The sequence below is a fragment of the Salmo salar genome, chromosome 24 (assembly GCF_965601325.2).
Source record: "Salmo salar chromosome 24, fSalSal1, whole genome shotgun sequence".
Classification (NCBI taxonomy): domain Eukaryota; kingdom Metazoa; phylum Chordata; class Actinopteri; order Salmoniformes; family Salmonidae; genus Salmo; species Salmo salar.
This window is the reverse complement of record NC_138314.1, coordinates 27834269-27857388: the sequence shown is the minus strand read 5'-3', so window position 1 is coordinate 27857388 and position 23120 is coordinate 27834269. Positions and strand designations below refer to the sequence as shown.

Sequence of the window (23120 nt, the reverse complement as noted above, 5' to 3'; positions counted from 1 at the left end):
TGTGTTGTTTTTTTGTGCACCTACCCCCCGTGCACACACCATGCTGGCATTGCAAACACCATGCTCTACCGACTGAGCCACAGGGAAGCAAAGAAATTATCAGTCTATAATTTTAATGGTAGGTTTATTTGAACAGTGAGAGACAGAATAACAACAAAAAAACCAAGAAAAACGCATGTCAAAAAGGTTATAAAATGATTTGCATTTTAATGAGGGAAATAAGTATTTGACCCCTCTGCAAAACATGACTTAGTACTTGGTGGCAAAACCCTTGTTGGCAATCACAGAGGTCAGACGTTTCTTGTAGTTGGCCACCAGGTTTGCACACATCTCAGGAGGGATTTTGTCCCACTCCTCTTTGCAGATCTTCTCCAGGTCATTAAGGTTTTGAGGCTGACGTTTGGCAACTCGAACCTTCAGCTCCCTCCACAGATTCTATGGGATTAAGGTCTGGAGACTGGCTAGGCCACTCCAGGACCTTAATGTGCTTCTTCTTGAGCCACTCCTTTGTTGCCTTGGCCATGTGTTTTGGGTCATTGTCATGCTGGAATACCCATCCATGACCCATTTTCAATGCCCTGGTTGAGGGAAGGATGTTCTCACCCAAGATTTGACGGTACATGGCCCCGTCCATCGTCCCTTTGATGCGGTGAAGTTGTCCTGTCCCCTTAGCAGAAAAACACCCCCAAAGCATAATGTTTCCACCTCCATGTTTGACGGTGGAGATGGTGTTCTTGGGGTCATAGGCAGCATTCCTCCTCCTCCAAACAGTTGAGTTGATGCCAAAGAGCTCCATTTTGGTCTCATCTGACCACAACACTTTCACCAGTTGTCCTCTGAATCATTCAGATGTTCATTGGCAAACTTCAGATGGGCATGTATATGTATTCTTGAGCAGGGGGATCTTGTGGGGGCGCTGCAGGATTTCAGTCCTTCACAGCGTAGTGTGTTACCAATTGTTTTCTTGGTGACTATGGTCCCAGCTGCCTTGAGATCATTGACAAGATCCTTCCGTGTAGTTCTGGGCTGATTCCTCACCGTTCTCATGATCATTGCAACCCCACGAGGTGAGATCTTGCATGGAGCCCCAGGCCGAGGGGTATTGACAGTTCTTTTGTGTTTCTTCCATTTGCGAATAATCGCACCAAATGTTGTCACCTTCTCTCCAAGCTTCTTGGCGATGGTCTTGTAGCCCATTCCAGCCTTGTGTAGGTCTACAATCTTGTCCCTGACATCCTTGGAGAGCTCTTTTGTCTTGGCCATGGTGGAGAGTTTGGAATCTGATTGATTGATTGCTTCTGTGGACAGGTGTCTTTTTTACAGGTAACAAGCTGCGGTTAGGAGCACTCCCTTTAAGAGTGTGCTCCTAATCTCAGCTCGTTACCTGTATAAAAGACAACTGGGAGCCAGAAATCTTTCTGATTGAGAGGGGGTCAAATACTTATTTCCCTCATTAAAATGCAAATCAATTTATAACATTTTTGACATGCGTTTTTCTGGATTTTTTTGTTGTTATTCTGTCTCTCACTGTTCAAATAAACCTACCATTAAAATGATAGACTGATCCTTTTTTTATCAGTGGGCAAACGTACAAAATCAGCAGGGGATCAAATACTTTTTTCCCTCACTGTATGTCATGGAAAGAGCAGGTGTTCTTAATGTTTTGTATACTCAGTGTATATACGATACTGCTCTTCCCCCAGGTCTCACTAATGCCACCTTTGAGAGCAACGCTCTGCAGTTCACTGCTAACGGCTCGCTAGTCGCCTCTGTGACCAGTGTCTCCGTGGACATACGCACGCGGAAGGAGAACGGCGTGCTGCTGCGGGCCACTAACGGAGCAGAGGTCTTCTGTCTGGGTCTGCTCAACTCCTCCCTGCTAGTCAAACTACTGAGCGGCAACAGCCTGGAGTTGCAGGCATTCACCAGTGACCTGCCCATCTCAGATGGGGCCTGGCACCATCTCCACCTTGCCATGGCCGACCCCCTGAAACCTGTGTCCCGCTGGCGCCTCACTGTGGACGGGCGCAGGGTGGGCAGCACCATGGGCACAGCCGGGAATCTCAACTTCCTCAACGACACCACTGTGTGGATGGCAGAGAACTACACAGGCTGTCTGGGGGAGTTGAGGGTGGGAGGAGTCTACCTACCCCTGGTGGACGACCAGGATGCCCCCCAGGCAGCCCGGTTTATCAGGCAGAGGGGCCAGAAGCCCAAGATGGGGTGTGTTGGTGCCGATGTGTGCCAGTCCCAGCCCTGCCTCAACCAGGGCTTCTGCCAGGACCTCTGGAACCTGTTAAACTGCAGCTGTGCCCCAGGCTGGGAAGGACAGTTCTGCCAGAGGGACACAGATGAGTGTGCCTCAGGCCCCTGTGCCCATGGCACCTGCACAGACCTGCTGGCAGACTACTGGTGTGAGTGTCACAAAGGCTGGGGGGGCAGAGACTGTGATGAGGAGGTGGATGACTGCCTGGAGCACAGCTGTTTGAACGGGGGCTCCTGTCTGGACGGGACGGGCAACTACCACTGCGTCTGCCTCCCTGGATACAGCGGCCGCCGCTGTCAGTGAGTACCACAAACTTGTGCATGCTAGTGACTGGAAAAATCCCAACACTGTGTGTGTGTGTGTTTAGTTTGTGTAGAAGTTGTAATGACTCTATTATGTGTGTGTGTTCTGTAGGCGGAGATTCCCTCCACAGCAGTGTGATGAGGATACGCAGTGTGATAACGGTGGAGTCTGCATGGATGGGAACTTGGGTGCCAACTGCACCTGCAAGCCTGGATACACTGGGGACTGGTGAGATCACAAACCTATCATTTCATGCATTTCACATTTTCCATAGAAATACATTGGCTGGATCCATGGACACTAACATTTTTGTGGACTAAAATGCATGCTCAGTGGACTAGGCTTAAAGGTAAACTGCCTCTTAGAACCAACTTCTCTCGTTTTAAACGGCCTATGTGGCATCGATATGAGTCAGAAACATAAATTTTAGTGACAAAATTGTGTAAATAGGATAAAAAGTATAAATAGGATAATTTTGGTCATAAAGTCCTGTCCAATAAAGTCTCATCCAAAACAGAGAAAAAATGTATGAAATGTATGCATTCACTACTGTAAGTTGCTCTGGATAAGAGTGTCTGCTAAATGACTAAAATGTAAAATGTAAAAAAAACTACAGCACTAGGCTCACGTGGACTGGACAATAGACTAGTCCAGGCAAATGAAAAGTACTAGTGCTTACACCTACACATCATTTCTTATAAAGTAATCTAAAACATAACAGTGTACCAAAATGGATTATGATACTAGCTAATCACATTTTATAAAAGTATGAAAACTAAAATAGTTTGCCATGCATGATTAGCATGATCACTAACGTTTGCAATTTCAATTGATTGATAGCTGAGCTAGCCTAAATGTTAACGGCTTGTGCGTATGCTTGGTTCAGTATGAACACGCACAAAATGCTAGAAATAGCTTAGCTAGCCTAGACGCTAGCAGCTCGTTCTCCATACAAAAACTCACTAAATCCTGGCGTCAATCTTTCCCTTAATCCCTCACAGCATGTTCATATAGATAAGTGAGCGTTAATACCCAGTTCTCTCTTTTTAGTTCAGTTTTATACAACTTCTCAACAATTTGAAACGTAGTTTTTCTTCCATGGAATGGCGGTAGCTCTTCACGTTCCATTCTAGCTCTTTGTTTAGCATGTTGGCGCCAACTGGTGTATAACCTGAGGTTAGGAGAGGGACTAAGAGAATATTGAGTTTTGATTGGCTAAAAATAAACTGCAGCTTCTGACTGCTGATTTGTAATAGCTGTAAACTTAAACATATCAATAGCAATATAGTACAATATGATTGGTTACTGGAATCTCACTAGTAATGATAAGTATTCAACATTAGTTGACCTACGTTACAAATGCTTTTCCAACAGTCTTGAAGGAGTTCCCACATATGCTGAGCACTTGTTGGATGCTTTTCCTTCACTCTGCGGTCCAATTTATCCCAAACCATCTCAATTGGGTTGAGGTCGGGTGATTGTGGTTGTTTAACACTTTTTTTAGTTACTATAAGATTCCATATGTGCTATTTCATAGTTTTGATGTCTTCACTATTATTGCACAATGTAGAAAATAGAACAAATTAAGAAAAACCCTTGAATGAGTAGATGTGTCCCAACCTTTGACTGGTACTGTATATAAATTCAATCAAATAGCCTAGTGCACACACCAAAACTTTTCAAATGTCCAAATCAAAAGGCTATTTCACAGAGAAATGTGGACAGCAACATAATAAACTAAAGCATTGATCATTGGGAAAGAAATAAGAATGACTGCTAAGGCTTGATCCAAAAATGTAATAATTAAATAGGTAGCCTAGCCTACAAAACTAAAACAATCTTTATGTTCAAATCAAAAGGCCTAAATAACATGACATCATTAAAGCACTGTGTCCAGTAAACCAGCCCTATATGTCTAAGGTTAAAATGCTGTCTGTCAGTGGGTGGACAGGGCAAGGTCCCTGTTGTAAGTACAGCGAGCTGTGGGACTGCTGGTGTGTCACTGTTGTGTTGAACCCCTGAAGTTCTCTCCCAGGTGTGAGGCAGAGATAGATGAGTGTGAGTCCAGTCCCTGTCTCAACGGTGCTACCTGTCTGGACCGACTCAACAGCTTCCAGTGTATGTGTATGCCGGGCTTCAGCGGCACACAGTGTGAAAGCAATGTAAGTGACCACATACTGTATCTCCCCATATCGCACTCAGTAACTGACGGTCTGCATGTAACCAGTACATAGTGTAGGTGTATATGTTACAGTAGTCTAGTATGTAATGCTAATGTATGTTGAGTATCAAAAGCTTATACATAGACCAGATTGGATCAAAAGAGCTGATGTATTAAACTATTTAAACTGTAGTTCCTCTAATCTCAGTTTGAGTGAGAAGTAAGTTAGGCCTGTTGTCCTGCTCTGTCCCATCTGTAGAGACAGGAGCAGAGGGACCGTGTGCCCTGGCTAGTGGTGGCCATCCCTCTGGCCAGCCTGTGTGTGCTGCTGGCTGTGGTGGCCCTGGTCTTCATGGTGCTGACCGCCCGCAAGAAGCGCCAGTCAGAGGGCACCTACAGTCCCAGTGCCCAGGAGGTGGCAGGGGCACGGCTGGAGATGGGTAGCGTGCTCAAAGTGCCCCCTGAGGAGAGGCTCATATGAGCCCTACACACAACAGAAACACACACTTCCTTCGCTTGGCTGCATACACCTACACTCCCTGGTTCAGACACACAAACAGACAGGTGAGGACTGGTCAGACTCATTAAGAGGTGTCCAAGGGGTGGAAGGCCACCGGTGGTGTGGACATATGCCCTTACAGTGGTGCCCCCGCCACACTGCTGCTGCTGGGTCATGGTGGTGGGGGTGGTTAAACCCAGAGCTCATCCCTCTATGGAAAGAAGTGATGTGATCTGTCAGAGCCTCAGAGAAAGGCAGGACAGAGACGGTCTTCTTCCCAAGACCCGAGAAATGCTGTCGGGTTGAGTCTCCTCAGCTAATCCCTTCTCTGGAGTGATGAACCATACTTGATTCCAGTGTCTTTCTATAAAATACCTACCTGTGAACATTCTGTAGCCCACATTGATTATGTGTGAGTTCACACTAATGACGACTTTGATGGTTAAACATTGTAATTTTCTCGGGATGTGCACTATGTAAGTTAACAGGCTACACCAACAATGTAAATAATGATCTATTTCTAAATCTTTTATGTGTTTTTGTTCATGTCACTGTCTTATGCAAATGTATGAGGTGCTCCTAAAACTCCTAGAAAGTGGATTGAGACCATGTTAATGTTATCAGCTAACTTCAACTCTGATGCCACAGTCTTCAGACAGGTTGCATTTACCCAAACCTACACTCCTGTCTCTTCGTCTTCGCTCACCAGTGCCACTAACTTAACCAGCCAAGTGGTCGATGGACGTTTTCGCTCTCTGTAACTATGGATTTTGTACCACATTTATACTGTAACTGAGCTGAATGAAAGTAAGGCACTATATTTTTCTATCAAATTAGCTAGATATGAAGTTCATGCAGACCCTACTAAAGGCAAATAATTGAAAGATAAGTATTTGTTATGAATTTACTTCTAAATTAGTTTATGAATGAGTTGTTTGTATGTGCCTTCCTAACAGAATGGATGGAATGCTGACAAACCCAACATTTTACTCCTGTATATTGTATCTATATGTACGATGGAGCCATGTATTGTCTCAAAGGGAAACTCACTGTGATGATTTTATTGATGTCTTTGTGGAATACTGTAGAGCAGTATGACAGACAGATAGACAGAGCAAGCTGCCTGTTCCAGCTCTGTTGGGCCTCCTCCTCTTATTCCTGCAGGGCCGGATGATATTTTACTGGGAGGCATGTTACTGTGTATACACTGACATCATCTCTGCTCCAGTGCTGGATTTCACAGAATACATGCCAGGGTTGGGTTCAATTCAGTTTTCAATAAAGTCAATTCAGGAAGTGAACATAGCCCATTGCTTTCTATGGGCATTTTTCAATTCACAAAGTCAATTGTCAATTGAAAACTGATTTGACCCCAATCCTGGTACACCCTGGATTAATCTACAACAGGGGATAGACTGGACTGACCTGTATTTCAGCACTGAACAGTATGGTAGGAGCCTACACTGGACGCATCTCTACTCACGCAGCACAAAGTACAGTGTACTCAACAGTATGGGATGCTGGGTAAGCTACACTGGTATATACAAGGAGTATTCTGTGATTCTGTAAAATGTGATTGGATAGTAACACTGTAACATGATGTAATTGTATATAATGTGATTTATTCGAAATGTAAACGTTTCTGTTGGATTTCAAAAGTTAAAATTCTGCAAAAGAGCTCATGTAGAAGAAGGATAATAAAAACACAGTGGAGTAACGGATCTGCTGTGTATGTTTCTGTTTGGAACTATCTTAGAAGTCAACAGGTATCCTATAAGGCACGTGTCAAACTCATTCCACGGAGGGATGGATGTCTGCAGGTTTTTGCTCCACCCTTGTACTTGATTGATGAATTAAGGTCACTGATTAGTAAGGAACTCCCCTCACCTGGTTGTCTAGGTCGTAATTGAAAGGAAAAATCAAAAACCTGCAGACACTCGGCTCTCCGTGGAATGAGTTTGACATCCCTGCTATAAGGGGTTGACTATCTATTTGTTAAATAGAATTTGCAATTCAGTGCCTATGGTTTGTGTCTTTTAAATTAATGCAATGCTCCTGAATGGATCCCCTCTCTCAGTGCTGTAGCAAAAGAAGGGAATCAGGGAGGGAGTAGAGCGGCACAGTGCATGTTTGTAACGCCTTCATTTCATTGAAAAATAAATGATATAGAAATACAGTCTCTCACAAGCACAGGTCTGTTTCTTGGCTGGAAAAACAAAGTAAGAAAGGACCCTTCAGACACGACACAGAAATCTTCTCATCCCAAATGAAACGAAGAGTATGATTCCAGATTTAAAATGAGCTCACTGATCCAAGAGAATGGGAACTGGCCTATGATTTTGAAACGGAGGGGCCCATCCGGTCCAAGAAAATAATTCTAAATTACATCTTCTCTGCTGACATAATATGAGAACAACTGAGGGAACTACAATGATTTCACTCAAGTAAACCAAGAGGGAGAGGGACACAACCAGGATAAGGGCCAGAGATAGAGATGTGAAGCCTGATCCACAGGAGGGAGTGCTGAGCTTAGAAGAAACATTTGGGAAGGACTATTATTACAGTTTACAGTATTGCTGACAAAGGTGCTTACATTTAAAGGTTATGATATGTGAAAAAGTTAGAACAATGATGGTGGCTGAATATCCTGAGGGATCATTCAATTTACAGAAAAATCCTGTAACATCACAGTCTCCATCTTATCTCCTCCTCTTTCTCTCTCTTTCTCTCTCTTTCTCTCTCCTCTCACTTTGCACCATCCCTCCTTCCTCACTCTCTGGCCTCTTTGAAGAGCTCATGGTGAATTCCTTTGTGTCTTTATCATAACTCCCACCCTCAGAGCAGTGCAGTGGTGGTCAGTGCTTCTCTCCCTCCCTAATGAACAGAACTGCAGAGGAAAGGATTGCTGGCTGGCTTCTTCCCTGATCCACAGCGTGGGGGCGGAGGAGGCAGGAATGCTGGGCTGGAATCTACACACCCACGTATACACACACACACCGGGCAGCTCGCATTCCGATACCCCCCCAGCCATAAAAGAAGGTATAAAATATTCCTTACCTAGATATGATGTAATCTACTGTACAATGTCGAACATATTTACTTTTCTATTACTTTACTATCTTAACACAACCTTCCAGGTATCTGACACCTTACAGTAGATATATCATAAAAGCTTTCACAGACTCCAACACAATTTATACACAATGTTCTCAGCTTAGCTAAGCCTGATGAAGACAATTTAAAGCTGTGAATGCTACACTGTTTTTGTGAAAAAAAGATGATTGGTCTCATCTAATAAACTACATTTTCCTTGATCTGGGTACTCAGACTACACTAAGTATAGATAAGGAGGGAGAAAGGGAGATACATAAAGATAGACACAGTCAATAGAAAACTTGGACAAAGACAATCTAGCACCCAGCCTTGCACTGATCTCCAACAACACCCCTCCCCCCCCCCTTCTCCTCCTGAGCCCTGAGAGATGGGTGCCTGGTGTGCAGGGGCCCGCTCCCCCAGCGCTGCTGCGTGACAGCCCTGACAGACGAGGGCTGTTCCTGGGTAAGTATCATGTCAGGAGGAGGCGGCGCGCGCCAGTGTCAGCCATCATGATGCCAGCTCTCGCTCTAATGAGGGAGACGGCCGTCTCCTGCTCTCTCCCACGTGTCAGGAATCGCCGACAAATCAGAGGAGCGTCACGCCGGCCACAAATGATACGTTGACAAATGCAGATATTTCACATTTAATTGACACTAAGACATGGAGATGATCCCGCTGCCAGGACTTCTGAGGAGACAATGACACGGAGAGAGAGGGAGGAAGAGAGAGAGGGAGGAAGAGAGAGAGGGAGGAAGAGAGAGAGAGGGAAGGGGGGAAAGAGTGAGAGAGGAAATAGAAAAATAGGGGAAAGCAGAGATGTAAAAAGCTTTAGAGAAAAAATGATGTATGAATACGCTGGAAGGATGTTTAATATTTGTACAGCATGTCATTCTCCCTGTATTCTCCACACGTGTGGTTGAGGACGAGATTAAAAGCAGGCTAAGATTAGATGTGTGTTTCTGAGGCTTGTCAGCCCGCCGTGACAGCCTTGCGTGGGGAACGTCTGCACTGCATTGATACAGCAGCATTGAGGTTTACAGCTGATGGACTGTACTGTCACTGTACCAAACCCTGCCAATCATGAACTAGTCACTTAGCCAGGTGTGCCTTAAGTACACACATGTCTGTCACAAAGCTCTGGCAGACACAGGGTGAATTATGGATTCACTTGATATGGTAATAACTGCCTGTGTTTACACTCATAATAGACCCAACAAACATTTGGCTCTTCAGCCGGTAATAACAGGTGCACAATACTACAGAAATCATGCATTTGATTTCCAGACTTATTGCCTAAGATGTCTTTAATTGATCAGTATAGCTGTACATTCAGATTATTGTGCAGAATTACACAATTAAATCCCATTTGGTCTAATTGTTTTCAACAGACAGATTTCTCAACTCATATCTATGGCCCTGACCTGCTGGGTTTATTCAGGAGCTGCAATTCCCTTTTCTCACCATTAGAGAGCAAGAGCGAGCTGCAGGCCTGTACTGAGGAGGAGGGGGGCAGGAGGAGAGGAGAATACAATAAGAATGAATGTGTTTATTCCACATTTTGGGGTTTGTTCGTCAGATCCGTTTAAATGGAGAAACCTCACATCCTCCCCAGTCCTCCTGAATAAAGCTGTGGCCCAGAGTGCAGCTCACCCTGTCTCTGGCACCATGCAGACTCCCACACACACACACACACACACACACACACACACACACACACACACACACACACACACACACACACACACACACACCCCCCCCCCCCCCCCCCCCCCCCCCCCGTACTCCCCTCCGGTGCTAATAGTTAATTACTGGTCACTATGGAACATAATTACATATCTAGCTGTCATGCAGACTCTTGGATGTTAAATTGGACTAATGGGTGTGAACTATACAGCCAAATAATGACTCAATTGCATACTGTCTGATCTGTAAAAAACCCTGTTCCTTCTCACCTTAAAGTGTCTATTGGAATTGAAGCAACCAATACCTCAGGATTCCTTTGAGTTCAGCCTGAATCGCTTGACTTGAGGGTCTTTTTCTCACGGAAGCAGGAGTTTAAGAGGACTAAGTTTCATGCGGCGGCTTGGGTGTATATTTACTCTGCTGATGAGTATGTCTTAATTGTTAGCGTTGATGTAGCACAATGTGAATGGAATGTTAATGTGTACCCTAGGGTAGGGCTGATAGAGAGGGAAACATAGCTCATTACTGAGAGCGTCCCCTGAACAGCCCAGGAACAGTTCCAGCAACATTATTTTTCTCTCTAAATCATTATACACCTTATGCATTGCCTAACCACCGCTAAAACATTGCATCCCAATCGCCCTAAAGTGCCTGAAGGGTACAGATCACTCACGCTACATTGTCCAAGTCCCCTTTTCCACATCGCTCTGAGGTTCACAGCTCAAAGGTAGAGATCCGTGGCAGCCAGAGTGCCTGGTGGTGATTGGGTTAAGCTGTAGCACCAGACCCGACCCAGAGTGGTAGACAGACCAGAGGTCAGGGGTCACAGCCTCCACACAGAGGTCAACACCAGGGGTCACATCTGGGCCATGGTGGGCCCTAGACCTGTGGCTGGAGGGGTGGGGGAGGTGGGGGAAGTGGGATTAAAGCCTGGTGCTGTTTGTCTGAACTTGAAACAGGGGGATCTTGGGAGGAGGAGAACAACACAGCTAATTAGGAGAAAGAAGAGGAGAGGAGCTGACAGAGCCCAGCCAAATGGCTTGGTGCCAGCAAACAAAGGCAGCAGCGTGGCATGGCATGGCGTGGCGTGGCATGGCCGCGATGGATGGGGGAGAGAGCTTCATTGAATTCCGACAGGAGCTGAGGAAAGGAGGAATAGAAGGGGAGGGAAGGAGAGAGGGAGAAAGGCAGCAAGGGAGGGAGGGAGGGAGGGAGGGAGGGAGGGAGGGAGGGGAGGGAGGGAGGGGGAAGTAAGCGATGTAAAGTGGAAGGAAGTAGAGAAGGAGACAGAGAGAGTGGGAGGGAGGGAGGGAGAGTGAGGGAGGAGTGTGGGGATAGAGTAGAAGGGACACATGCAGGAGGAGAAATGAAAGTGTGTTTAATTAAGCTGAGGCTGGAGGGTCAGTTGAACCAGTCTGTCAGTGTGCTGTGAATACTTCTCTGTAGTGACCGTAAAAAAAGAACATTCCACCAGCCAGGCCCGTCTGAACGGACTACTGTGTGTGTGTGTGTGTGTCTTACATGCATGTGTTATGACTGTAATCAGTCTGGTATTTACAAGGCCAGCAGTACATATCTCGTATGCAAAAACCTGTTAATTTAGTGACCACATTGACCAGAGCATTGTATCCGATGGCACCTTCATCATTTAAGATTACCCTCATCCTCAGTCTTGGAGGACATTTCCGTAATGCAAAAACAATGTGCTGTGAAAAAATTACTGTAAACTTCATTATAATCTGGTAGCATGTCAGACAGTATTCTGCTGCATGGCCTACAGGTTAAGTCATAATGAGGTTTACAGTAACTTTTGCACTTTATATATCTACCTAATCTGTAGGCCATCCAGCAGAACACTGTCCCTTCCTTCCTTCCTTCCTTCCTTCCTTCCTTCCTTCCTTCCTTCCTTCCTTCCTTCCTTCCTTCCTTCCTTCCTTCCTTCCTTCCTTCCTTCCTTCCTTCCTTCCTTCCTTCCTTCCTTCCTTCCTTCCTTCCTTCCTTCCTTCCTTCCTTCCTCCTTCCTTCCTTCCTTCCTTCCTTCCTTCCTTCCTTCCTTCCTTCCTTCCTTCCCTTCCTTCCTTCCCTCTCTCTCTCCCTCTCTCTCTCTGACTGTGAAAGTGCTCCTTCCTCCTCTCCTCTCACCTGCTGAGTCAGACAAAGAGCCAGTGCTCTGAACATGAAAGGGTTCATACATATTGAAACCACAGCAGGTCTGTTTCTGCCCTCATTCATAATCCATATTCCCCAAGAGCTCCTAGAACAAAATGCCTATTAGAGTTTTGCCTTTTATATTAATTACAATGCATATTCTGCCGAGCCAGGTCCACACAACGTACCAGAATAAAGCAGCGACTATTGCCACCCATTAACTATGGGAATAATCAAATGAGCTTCTATAAATTGGAGGTAATGCATCTAGCCTCCAGGGAAGCTTTGGGTCAGTGAATCACTCTCCACCATGCAGACAAAGGAGAGGGACTTTAATGTGAATAGCAAGGTGTGATCCAACACAACTGTTTTTTTCATATCCTTCTTATGAGGAACGAAGAAAGACAAGAGTTTTAGCAATCAGCCTTTCCCATAACGATTTTAAATCAAATAAAAATATCCAATAAAATGTTATTTGTCACATACTTCGTAAACAACAGGTGACAACAGGTGACACTAACAGTGAAACGCTTTTCCAACAATGCAGAGTTAAACATCAACATTTATAAATAGTGAATAAAATACACAGTGAATAATGAATAAAAATAATGAGTAAAAATAACATGGCTATACACAGGGAGCAGTGGAGGCTGCTGAGGGGAGGACGGCTCATAATAATGTCTTGAAAGGAGCGACTTGAATGGTATAAAACATATGGAACCCATGTTTGATGTATTTGATACCATTCCACCTATTCCGCTCCAGCCATTACCACAAGCCTGTCCTCCCCAATTAAGGTGCCACCAACCTCCTGTGCCAGGGAGTAACAGTACCCAGTTGATGTGCAGGGGTACGAGGTAATTAAGGTAGCTATGTACATATACAGTGCTTTCAGAAAGTATTCACACCCCTTGACTTATTCCATATTTTGTTGTGTTACAGCCAGAATTAAAAATGTATTAAATAAAAAAAATGTGTGACTGGTGGACACACAATACCGCATAATGTCAAAATTAAATGTTGTTTTTTAAAATGTTTACAAATTAATTAACAATGAAAAGCTGAAATGTCTTGAGTCAATAAGTATTCAATCCCTTTGTTATGGAAAGCCTAAATAAGTTCAGGAGTAAAAATGTGCTTAACTAGTCACATAATTGTCACGTCCACTCCCGCTCCCCCACTCTGGCGTTCAACATCACCGGTCTACTAACCACCAGTCCTGGCAACCCATCTTAACGCACACCTGGCAACCATCATTACGTACTCCTGCTTCTCAGCATCAGTCACACCTGGACTTCATTACTCTCTTGATTACCTACCCTTTATATAGCACTCTTTACCCTCTTGCTCTTTTTCCAGTATCTCTACTTGCACATCTATCACTCCAGTGTTAATGCTAAATAGCAATTATTTCACCTCTATGGCCTATTTATTGCCTTACCTCCCTACTCTTCTACATTTGCACACACTGTACATAGATTTTTCTATTGTGTTTTCGACTGTACGTCTGTTTATGTGTAATTCTGTGTTGTTGTTTTTGTCGCACTGCTTTGCTTTATCTTGGCCAGGTCGAAGTTGTAAATGAGAACTTGCTCTCAACTGGCCTACCTGGTTAAATAAAGGTGAAATAAATAAAAACATTTGTTGTCAGTCATCAGGTAGTATTGTTTGTTTCCATGTCAGATGCTTGTTTTGTATCGGTCATTAAACGCACTAACTGCACCTGTTTCCTGACTCCTTGCGTCTATGTTACGATAATAAGTCGCCTGGACTCACTCTGTGTGCAATAAAAGTGTTTAACTTGATTTTTGAATGTTTAACTAATCTCTGTACCCCACACATACAATTATCTGTAAGAAAGAGGACTAAGCACACACCCCTGAGGGGCCCCGTGTTGATATGTGTTGTTGCCTACCCTCATCACCTGGGGTTGGCCCATCAGAAAGTCCAGTTGCAGAGGGAGATGTTCAATTCAAGGGTCCTGAGCTTGGTGATTCTGGTGAGTGCTGAGCTGTAGTCAATGAACAGCATTCTCACATAGGTCTTGGTCACTATGAATGTTGGTCATTGAAACAGAGGCAAAGGCTGTGATACTATCTTATCATACAATTTAATCATGTTTTCCAGTATTTTTTGAACCTTCATTTAACTAGGCAAGTCAATTAAGAACAAATTCTTATTTACAATGACGGCCTACCGGGGAATAGTGGGTTAACTGCCTTGTTCAGGGGCAGAACAACAGATTTTTACCTTGTCAGCTCAGGGATTCGATCCAGCAACCTTTCGGTTACTGGCCCAACACTCTAACCACTAGGCTACATGCCACCGCGAAATCATAGAAAAGAAGTGTCCGAACTTGAATGATTGAACAATGCCATAGATTGATGGCATCTACAGGAGAATTACAGTGTAAGCTTCTAACTTCTGTAAGAGACATAAAGTCACAAGCAAACAGAGGAGAAAAGGAGAAGGAGGAAAAAGGAGCTCACAGAAGAGAAAGCATTAAAGAGACAGGCCCGAGGCATCACCCCCTCCTCCCCTCTCTCCCCCCTCTCTCTACCCCACTCTCTATCCCTCCTCCCCTCTCTCCCCCCTCTCTCTACCCCACTCTCTATCCCTCCTCCCCTCTCTCCCCCCTCTCTCTACCCCACTCTCTATCCCTCCTCCCCTCTCTCCCCCCTCTCTCTACCCCACTCTCTATCCCTCCTCCCCTCTCTCCCCCCTCTCTCTACCCCACTCTCTATCCCTCCTCCCCTCTCTCCCCCTCTCTCTACCCCACTCTCTATCCCTCCTCCCCTCTCTCCCCCCTCTCTCTACCCCACTCTCTATCCCTCCTCCCCTCTCTCCCCCCTCTCTCTACCCCACTCTCTATCCCTCCTCCCCTCTCTCCCCCCTCTCTCTACCCCACTCTCTATCCCTCCTCCCCTCTCTCCCCCCTCTCTCTACCCCACTCTCTATCCCTCCTCCCCTCTCTCCCCCCTCTCTCTACCCCACTCTCTATCCCTCCTCCCCTCTCTCTCCCCTTTTCTCTCCACCACTCTCTCTCCCCCCCTCTCCACTGCCTACTCGCTATGTAGAATATGTCAGGTTTGGGAGAGGAGACGTCTCAGGACAGCTGTGTGTGTGTGTGTGTGTGTGTGCGTGTGATGGGGAGCTGATTAACAGAGCAGCGCGGCGAGGAGAGGAGCGCGGAACGAGATCCATGCAGCCCAAACAGAAACACACTCCATGCAAATGTGCTTGTCACTCTGACAGTATGTCTCAATTAAGGCCCAGAGCCGAGCTGAGCAAGTCCCTCCTCACCAAGGCTTCTGTCTGCGAGCTGCCTGCTTCACTGACCCCCCCTACTCACACTCACTTCCTTTAAGGGTGGAGAACAAATGAAAAGAACAAAGAAGAAAGGGAAGAATAGAAAGATAGGAGAAGAAAATCTTTCAACCGCCTGACAGCAGGAGAAATTCTTGAGAAGTGCTAGAAAATTGACAACTCCTGTAACACTGAGGTAAGACAGTAACGATAAGAGTGGTCAGAGCAACGCGGTGATGCTAGCTTTAGCTATAATGACAACAACGATGGCAAAACAATCAAACTAAGTCCCAGATAAACCCCCACTGTCAACAGCCACTCTGGAGACTGCTGCTGCTGGGTTTGACGTCTGCTGTGGCAGATTTCGCAACCGGAGCGGGATTTACCCAGGAGGACACACACACACACACACACACACACACACACACACACACACACACACACACACACACACACACACACACACACACACACACACACACACACACACACACACACACACACACACACACACACCATTTTAGCAGGGCTGGAGGCAGATTTGGGCAGGGCTGATGGGTGATGTGGCGGTGCTGCCTGGGTACAGGTGTTTAATTAATCTCCAGACATGTCAGAGGGAGAGGGGACAGCTGAATTGAGTGGGCTCCCCACGGCAGGCAGACAGGCAGAGAGAGGGAGAGGGGACAGCTGAGTTGAGTGGGCTCCCCACGGCAGGCAGACAGGCAGAGAGAGGGAGAGGGGACAGCTGAGTTGAGTGGGCTCCCCACGGCAGGCAGACAGGCAGAGAGAGGGTGAGGGGACAGCTGAGTTGAGTGGGCTCCCCACGGCAGGCAGACAGGCAGAGAGAGGGAGAGGGGACAGCTGAGTTGAGTGGGCTCCCCACGGCAGGCAGACAGGCAGAGAGATGGAGAGGAGAGGGAGTGGGACAGAGATGCTATCGCGTACTGCAGGGGTGTCTGTGTAGCACCCAGAGGACAGAAATGACACCTCATGTGATCTCCACACAGTAGGACTCTGTAAGCCTGTTACACGCCTATCAGACAGGCGCTATAGGGTGAGCACAGTGAAGACTCACATGTTCTCATAGGGTATGTGTTGTGTTGTATATGTGGGAGGAGGGCTGGGGGGTGAGAATGGGTTTTTAGGAGCTGGAGGTGTATGGGGAGGAGGGGTGGTTGAGTTTGCTGTCTAGTCTCTGTGTGGGTGGTTTCACCATGTTGCTCAGAGCTCAAGTGGGTAGTCCTGTCAGAGCAGAGTGGTAACTGGAATAGAGACCTCACCTGCTGTCTCACCTGCTGCCAAAACCTCTGTGCCAAAACCTCTGTTCCAAAACCTCTGTGCCAAAGCCTCCCTGTCTCAACTTCCCTGTCTCCACCTCCCTGTCTCCACCGCCCTGTCTCCACCTCCCTGTCTCCGCCTCCCTGTCTCCACCGCCCTGTCTCCACCTCCCTGTCTCCGCCGCCCTGTCTCCGCCGCCCTGTCTCCGCCTCCCTGTCTCCACCTACCTGTCTCCACCTCCCTGTCTCCACCTCCCTGTCTCCACCGCCCTGTCTCCACCTCCCTGTCTCCACCTCCCTGTCTCCACCGCCCTGTCTCCACCTCCCTGTCTCCACCGCCCTGTCTCCACCTCCCTGTCTCCACCGCCCTGTCTCCACCTCCCTGTCTCCACCTCCCTGTCTCCATCGCCCTGTCTCCACCTCCCTGTCTCCACCTCCCTGTCTCCACCTCCCTGTCTCCACCGCCCTGTCTCCACCTCCCTGTCTCCACCGCCCTGTCTCCACCACCCTGTCTCCACCTTCCTGTCTCTACCTCCCTGTCTCCACCTCCCTGTCTACACCTCCCTGTCTCCACCACCTTCCTGTGTCCACCTACCTGTCTGCACCTCCCTGTCCGCATCTCCCTGTCTGCATCCCCCTCTATGGGGGGATTCTATAGCTTAGATCTCACACACACTGCACAACGGCACAGAACATATGTATTGCAGACTAAAATACAAATGGAAGCCACAGCCATGACCAAGGACAAAGACAGAAAAGCAGCCTTTACCTTTATTATCTCAGCTAACCTGTTAAGTGCAATAGACTGTAACAAGGCTCAAGATTCAAGGCCTGGTTATTTCTGCATGTTCATGAATGTTGCATTTTACCACAAGCGGCTGGTGGCACCTTGATTAGGGAGGACAGGCTCATAGTAATGGCTGGGACAGAATGAATGGAATGTTATTGACACATCGAACACATGGTTTCCTTGAGCTTTATACCATTCCATCCACTCCATTCCAACCATCATTATGAGCCATCCTCCTGTCACCATCCTCCTGTTCATTTGACCTAATGAAACCCATAGCGGGTGGTAGCTGAAACAAAAGGCCTACACATTTAAGAGATTACATGTTACCCCAGGAAACCCATTGCAGTTGATAACTGTAAAAAGTCTATACTTTACCCCAGGATACCCATTATGGGCGGTAACTATAGAAACAAGGTTGCTATTCTCACGTAAAGGGAATTTAGTGGAAAGTGTTTGCAATGCACCTCTTTGTTATTGCGTTTCCATTTTCGTTGTCATGTTTTGGTCTTGCATTCAGTAGTGTCAATGAATCACATGATTATGAAGGTATAAATGTATGAAAGCGTGTATTCTTATTTGAAGTTTGGCCACACCTACGAATTCAAGGTTTTTTCCTTATTTTTACTATTTTACAAAGAAATAGTAGAAATAAAGACAGACCCTTGAATGACTAGATTTGTCCAAACTTTTGACTGGTACTGTACATAGATATACATGCATTTACAGTATAAATCATATTTGGTTGTTAGTATATAAAACATGCCCATGTCTCTCCCTCCTCAGAGTACAGGGCGAACCATAGAGATCCAGCCGACACAAATAAACCCAGTGATGATGTCTTCTGCCATTAGATATTCACACACACGTTCACACACTTCTCCAGTAATCTGCTTCCCCCAACAGTGTGTTGTGGTAGCCGGGCAGCTGCGGCAGTCGATTGATTGAGTGAAGAGGAGGAGAGAAGGAGGAGGAGGAGGAGGAGGGGCCGCAGGCCATGCACAGCTGAGGAGGAGACCTATCGGAAATCACTGGATTCTGAACAGGGCTGCCCCAGCTGGGCACACACGCGCCCAGGCACCCGCTATTCTCAGCCAGATACAAACAGTTAGCCAGAAACAGCCAGCCCGCTTCCACACTGAGGCTGGGAAGTACACTGTTTAGTACACTCCAAGGTAGCAGAGTGAGTGTATAGCACTATCAGTCCACACAGATATTCTTAACAACATGCTAGCAGTACTGTGAGTCCATAATATACAGCAGCCCAGAGTCCATGCAGCAGAGTAGCATGATGTGTCAGTAGCACAGCAGCACTGGGACTGTATATGCTACAAAACAGCAGCATTGGGACTGTATATGCTACAAAACAGCAGCACTGAGACTGTATATGATATAAAACAGCAGCACTGGGACTGTATATGATATAAAACAGCAGCACTGGGACTGTATATGCTACAAAACAGCAGCACTGGGACTGTATATGATATAAAACAGCAGCACTGGGACTGTATATGCTACAAAACAGCAGCACTGGGACTGTATATGATATAAAACAGCAGCATTGGGACTGTATATGCTACAAAACAGCAGCACTGGGACTGTATATGCTACAAAACAGCAGCACTGGGACTGTATATGATATAAAACAGCAGCACTGGGACTGTATATGATATAAAACAGCAGCACTGGGACTGTATATGATATAAAACAGCAGCACTGGGACTGTATATGATATAAAACAGCAGCACTGGGACTGTATATGATATAAAACAGCAGCACTGGGACTGTATATGCTACAAAACTGCAGCACTGGGACTGTATATGATATAAAACAGCAGCACTGGGACTGTATATGATATAAAACAGCAGCACTGGGACTGTATATGATATAAAACAGCAGCACTGGGACTGTATATGCTGTAAAACAGCAGCACTGGGACTGTATATGCTACAAAACAGCAGCACTGGGACTGTATATGCTACAAAACAGCAGCACTGGGACTGTATATGCTACAAAACAGCAGCACTGGGACTGTATCTGCTGTAAAAGAGCAGCACTGGGACTGTATATGCTGTAAAACAGCAGCACTGGGACTGTATATGCTACAAAACAGCAGCACTGGGACTGTATCTGCTGTAAAACAGCAGCACTGGGACTGTATATGATATAAAACAGCAGCACTGGGACTGTATATGCTACAAAACAGCAGCACTGGGACTGTATATGATATAAAACAGCAGCACTGGGACTGTATATGCTACAAAACAGCAGCACTGGGACTGTATATGCTACAAAACAGCAGCACTGGGACTGTATATGCTACAAAACAGCAGCACTGGGACTGTATCTGCTGTAAAAGAGGAGCATTGGGACTGTATATGCTACAAAACAGCAGCACTGGGACTGTATATGCTACAAAACAGCAGCACTGGGACTGTATATGCTACAAAACAGCCGCACTGGGACTGTATATGCTGTAAAACAGCAGCACTGGGACTGTATATGCTACAAAACAGCAGCACTGGGACTGTATATGCTACAAAACAGCAGCACTGGGACTGTATCTGCTGTAAAACAGCAGCACTGGGACTGTATATGCTACAAAACAGCAGCACTGGGACTGTACATGCTACAAAACAGCAGCACTGGGACTGTATATGCTAGAAAACAGCAGCACTGGGACTGTATATGATATAAAACAGCAGCACTGGGACTGTATATGCTACAAAACAGCAGCACTGGGACTGTAGATGATATAAAACAGCAGCACTGGGACTGTATATGCTACAAAACAGCAGCACTGGGACTGTATATGCTACAAAACAGCAGCACTGGGACTGTATATGCTGCAAAACAGCAGCACTGGGACTGTATATGATATAAAACAGCAGCACTGGGACTGTATATGCTGTAAAACAGCAGCACTGGGACTGTATATGATATAAAACAGCAGCACTGGGACTGTATATGATATAAAACAGCAGCACTGGGACTGTATATGCTGTAAAACAGCAGCACTGGGACTGTATATGCTACAAAACAGCAGCACTGGGACTGTATATGCTACAAAACAGCAGCACTGGGACTGTACATGCTACAAAACAGCAGCACTGGGACTGTACATGCTACAAAACAGCAGCATTGGGACTGTACATGCTACAAAACAGCAGCACTGGGACTGTATATGCTAGAAAACAGCAGCACTGGGACTGTATATGCTACAAAACAGCAGCACTGGGACTGTACATGCTACAAAACAGCAGCACTGGGACTGTATATGCTACAAAACAGCAGCACTGGGACTGTATATGCTACAAAACAGCAGCACTGGGACTGTACATGCTACAAAACAGCAGCACTGGGACTGTATATGCTAGAAAACAGCAGCACTGGGACTGTATATGCTACAAAACAGCAGCACTGGGACTGTATATGCTACAAAACAGCAGCACTGGGACTGTATATGCTACAAAACAGCAGCACTGGGACTGTATATGCTGCAAAACAGCAGCACTGGGACTGTATATGATATAAAACAGCAGCACTGGGACTGTATATGCTACAAAACAGCAGCACTGGGACTGTATATGATATAAAACAGCAGCACTGGGACTGTATATGATATAAAACAGCAGCACTGGGACTGTATATGATATAAAACAGCAGCACTGGGACTGTATATGCTACAAAACAGCAGCACTGGGACTGTATATGCTACAAAACAGCAGCACTGGGACTGCAGCAGCACCTTCCCTGTAGCTCAGTTGGTAGAGCATGGTGTTTGCAACACATGGTGTTTGCAACGCCAGGGTTGTGGGTTCGATTCCCACGGGGGGCCAGTACGGAAAAAAAAAAAAATTATAATAATAAAATGTATGAAATGTAAGTCGCTCTGGATAAGAGCGTCTGCTAAATGACTAAAATGTAAAATGTAAAAATGTATATGCTACAAAACAGCAGCACTGGGACTGTATATGCTACAAAACAGCAGCACTGAGACTGTATATGATATAAAACAGCAGCACTGGGACTGTATATGCTACAAAACAGCAGCACTGGGACTGTATATGATATAAAACAGCAGCACTGGGACTGTATATGATATAAAACAGCAGCACTGGGACTGTATATGATATAAAACAGCAGCACTGGGACTGTATATGATATAAAACAGCAGCACTGGGACTGTATATGATATAAAACAGCAGCACTGGGACTGTATATGATATAAAACAGCAGCACTGAGACTGTATATGATATAAAACAGCAGCACTGAGACTGTATATGATATAAAACAGCAGCACTGAGACTGTATATGATATAAAACAGCAGCACTGGGACTGTATATGATATAAAACAGCAGCACTGAGACTGTATATGATATAAAACAGCAGCACTGGGACTGTATATGATATAAAACAGCAGCACTGGGACTGTATATGCTACAAAACAGCAGCACTGGGACTGTACATGCTACAAAACAGCAGCACTGGGACTGTATATGCTAGAAAACTGCAGCACTGGGACTGTATATGATATAAAACAGCAGCACTGAGACTGTATATGATATAAAACAGCAGCACTGGGACTGTATATGATATAAAACAGCAGCACTGGGACTGTATATGATATAAAACAGCAGCACTGGGACTGTATATGATATAAAACAGCAGCACTGGGACTGTATATGCTACAAAACAGCAGCACTGGGACTGTATATGATATAAAACAGCAGCACTGGGACTGTATATGATATAAAACAGCAGCACTGGGACTGTATATGATATAAAACAGCAGCACATCAAGTCAATCCAGCGCTGACTTTATCCCTGCCGAGTGTTATTAATTTATCCTTCAAACAAGCATGTCTATGTACCTGCACAACATCACAATGAGGAGGAGGGTACTACAGAGAAAAGTATAAATGTCAAACAACATTCTCAAAGCAATTAATTACAGACTATTTATTTAAAGACAGTACAGCAACATGACTGAGTGGGTGGAGTACTGCATTTGGCCTCTAGGTGACAGTGTGGTGTCAGTAACATGAAGAGCGGAGAGAAGGCAGGGAGAAGAAATGGAAAGGATGATTGGAGCGACAGAGGTAAAACAGCAAGTGGAGGAAAGGAGGAGCTCACTTCCTCAAACGACTGCCTGGATCTTCTTTCTCTCTCTCTCTCTCTCCCTCGCTCTCCCTCCCTCTTTCCCTCTTTCCCTCTCTCTCTCCATCTCTCTCCCTCCATCTCTCTCTGTCTTCAGCTAGCTCCTCTTCCTTGCAGTTCCTCTCCAGAATATATGTCTGTGTGTGTGTGTCTGTGTGTATGTCTGTGTGTATGTCTGTGTGTGTATGTCTGTGTGTATGTGTGTCTGTGTGTGTGTGTCTGTGTGTATGTTTGTGTGTGTATGTCTGTGTGTATGTGTGTCCGTGTGTGTACGTCTATGTGACTCTGTGTGTGTCTGTCTGTGTGTATGTGTGTCTGTCTGTGTGTATGTGTGTCTGTGTGTGTATGTCTGTGTGTCTGTGTGTATGTCTGTGTGTCTGTGTGTATGTCTGTGTGTATGTGTGTCCGTGTGTGTACGTCTATGTGAC

General features: G+C 45.8%; 1 protein-coding gene across 1 annotated transcript in view; it reads left to right on the top strand.

Moving 5' to 3' along the window:
- Positions 1-6950, top strand: part of LOC106585440 (protein crumbs homolog 2) — a 45129-nt gene extending 38179 nt beyond the window's left edge. The window contains exons 10-13 of the mRNA XM_014171636.3: positions 1704-2565; positions 2681-2797; positions 4605-4731; positions 4990-6950. Coding sequence (XP_014027111.1) covers positions 1704-2565; positions 2681-2797; positions 4605-4731; positions 4990-5211 — 1328 coding nt within the window. The 3' untranslated portion in view covers positions 5212-6950. The remainder of the gene's footprint in view (positions 1-1703; positions 2566-2680; positions 2798-4604; positions 4732-4989) is intronic.
- The last annotated feature ends 16170 nt before the right edge of the window (positions 6951-23120 follow it).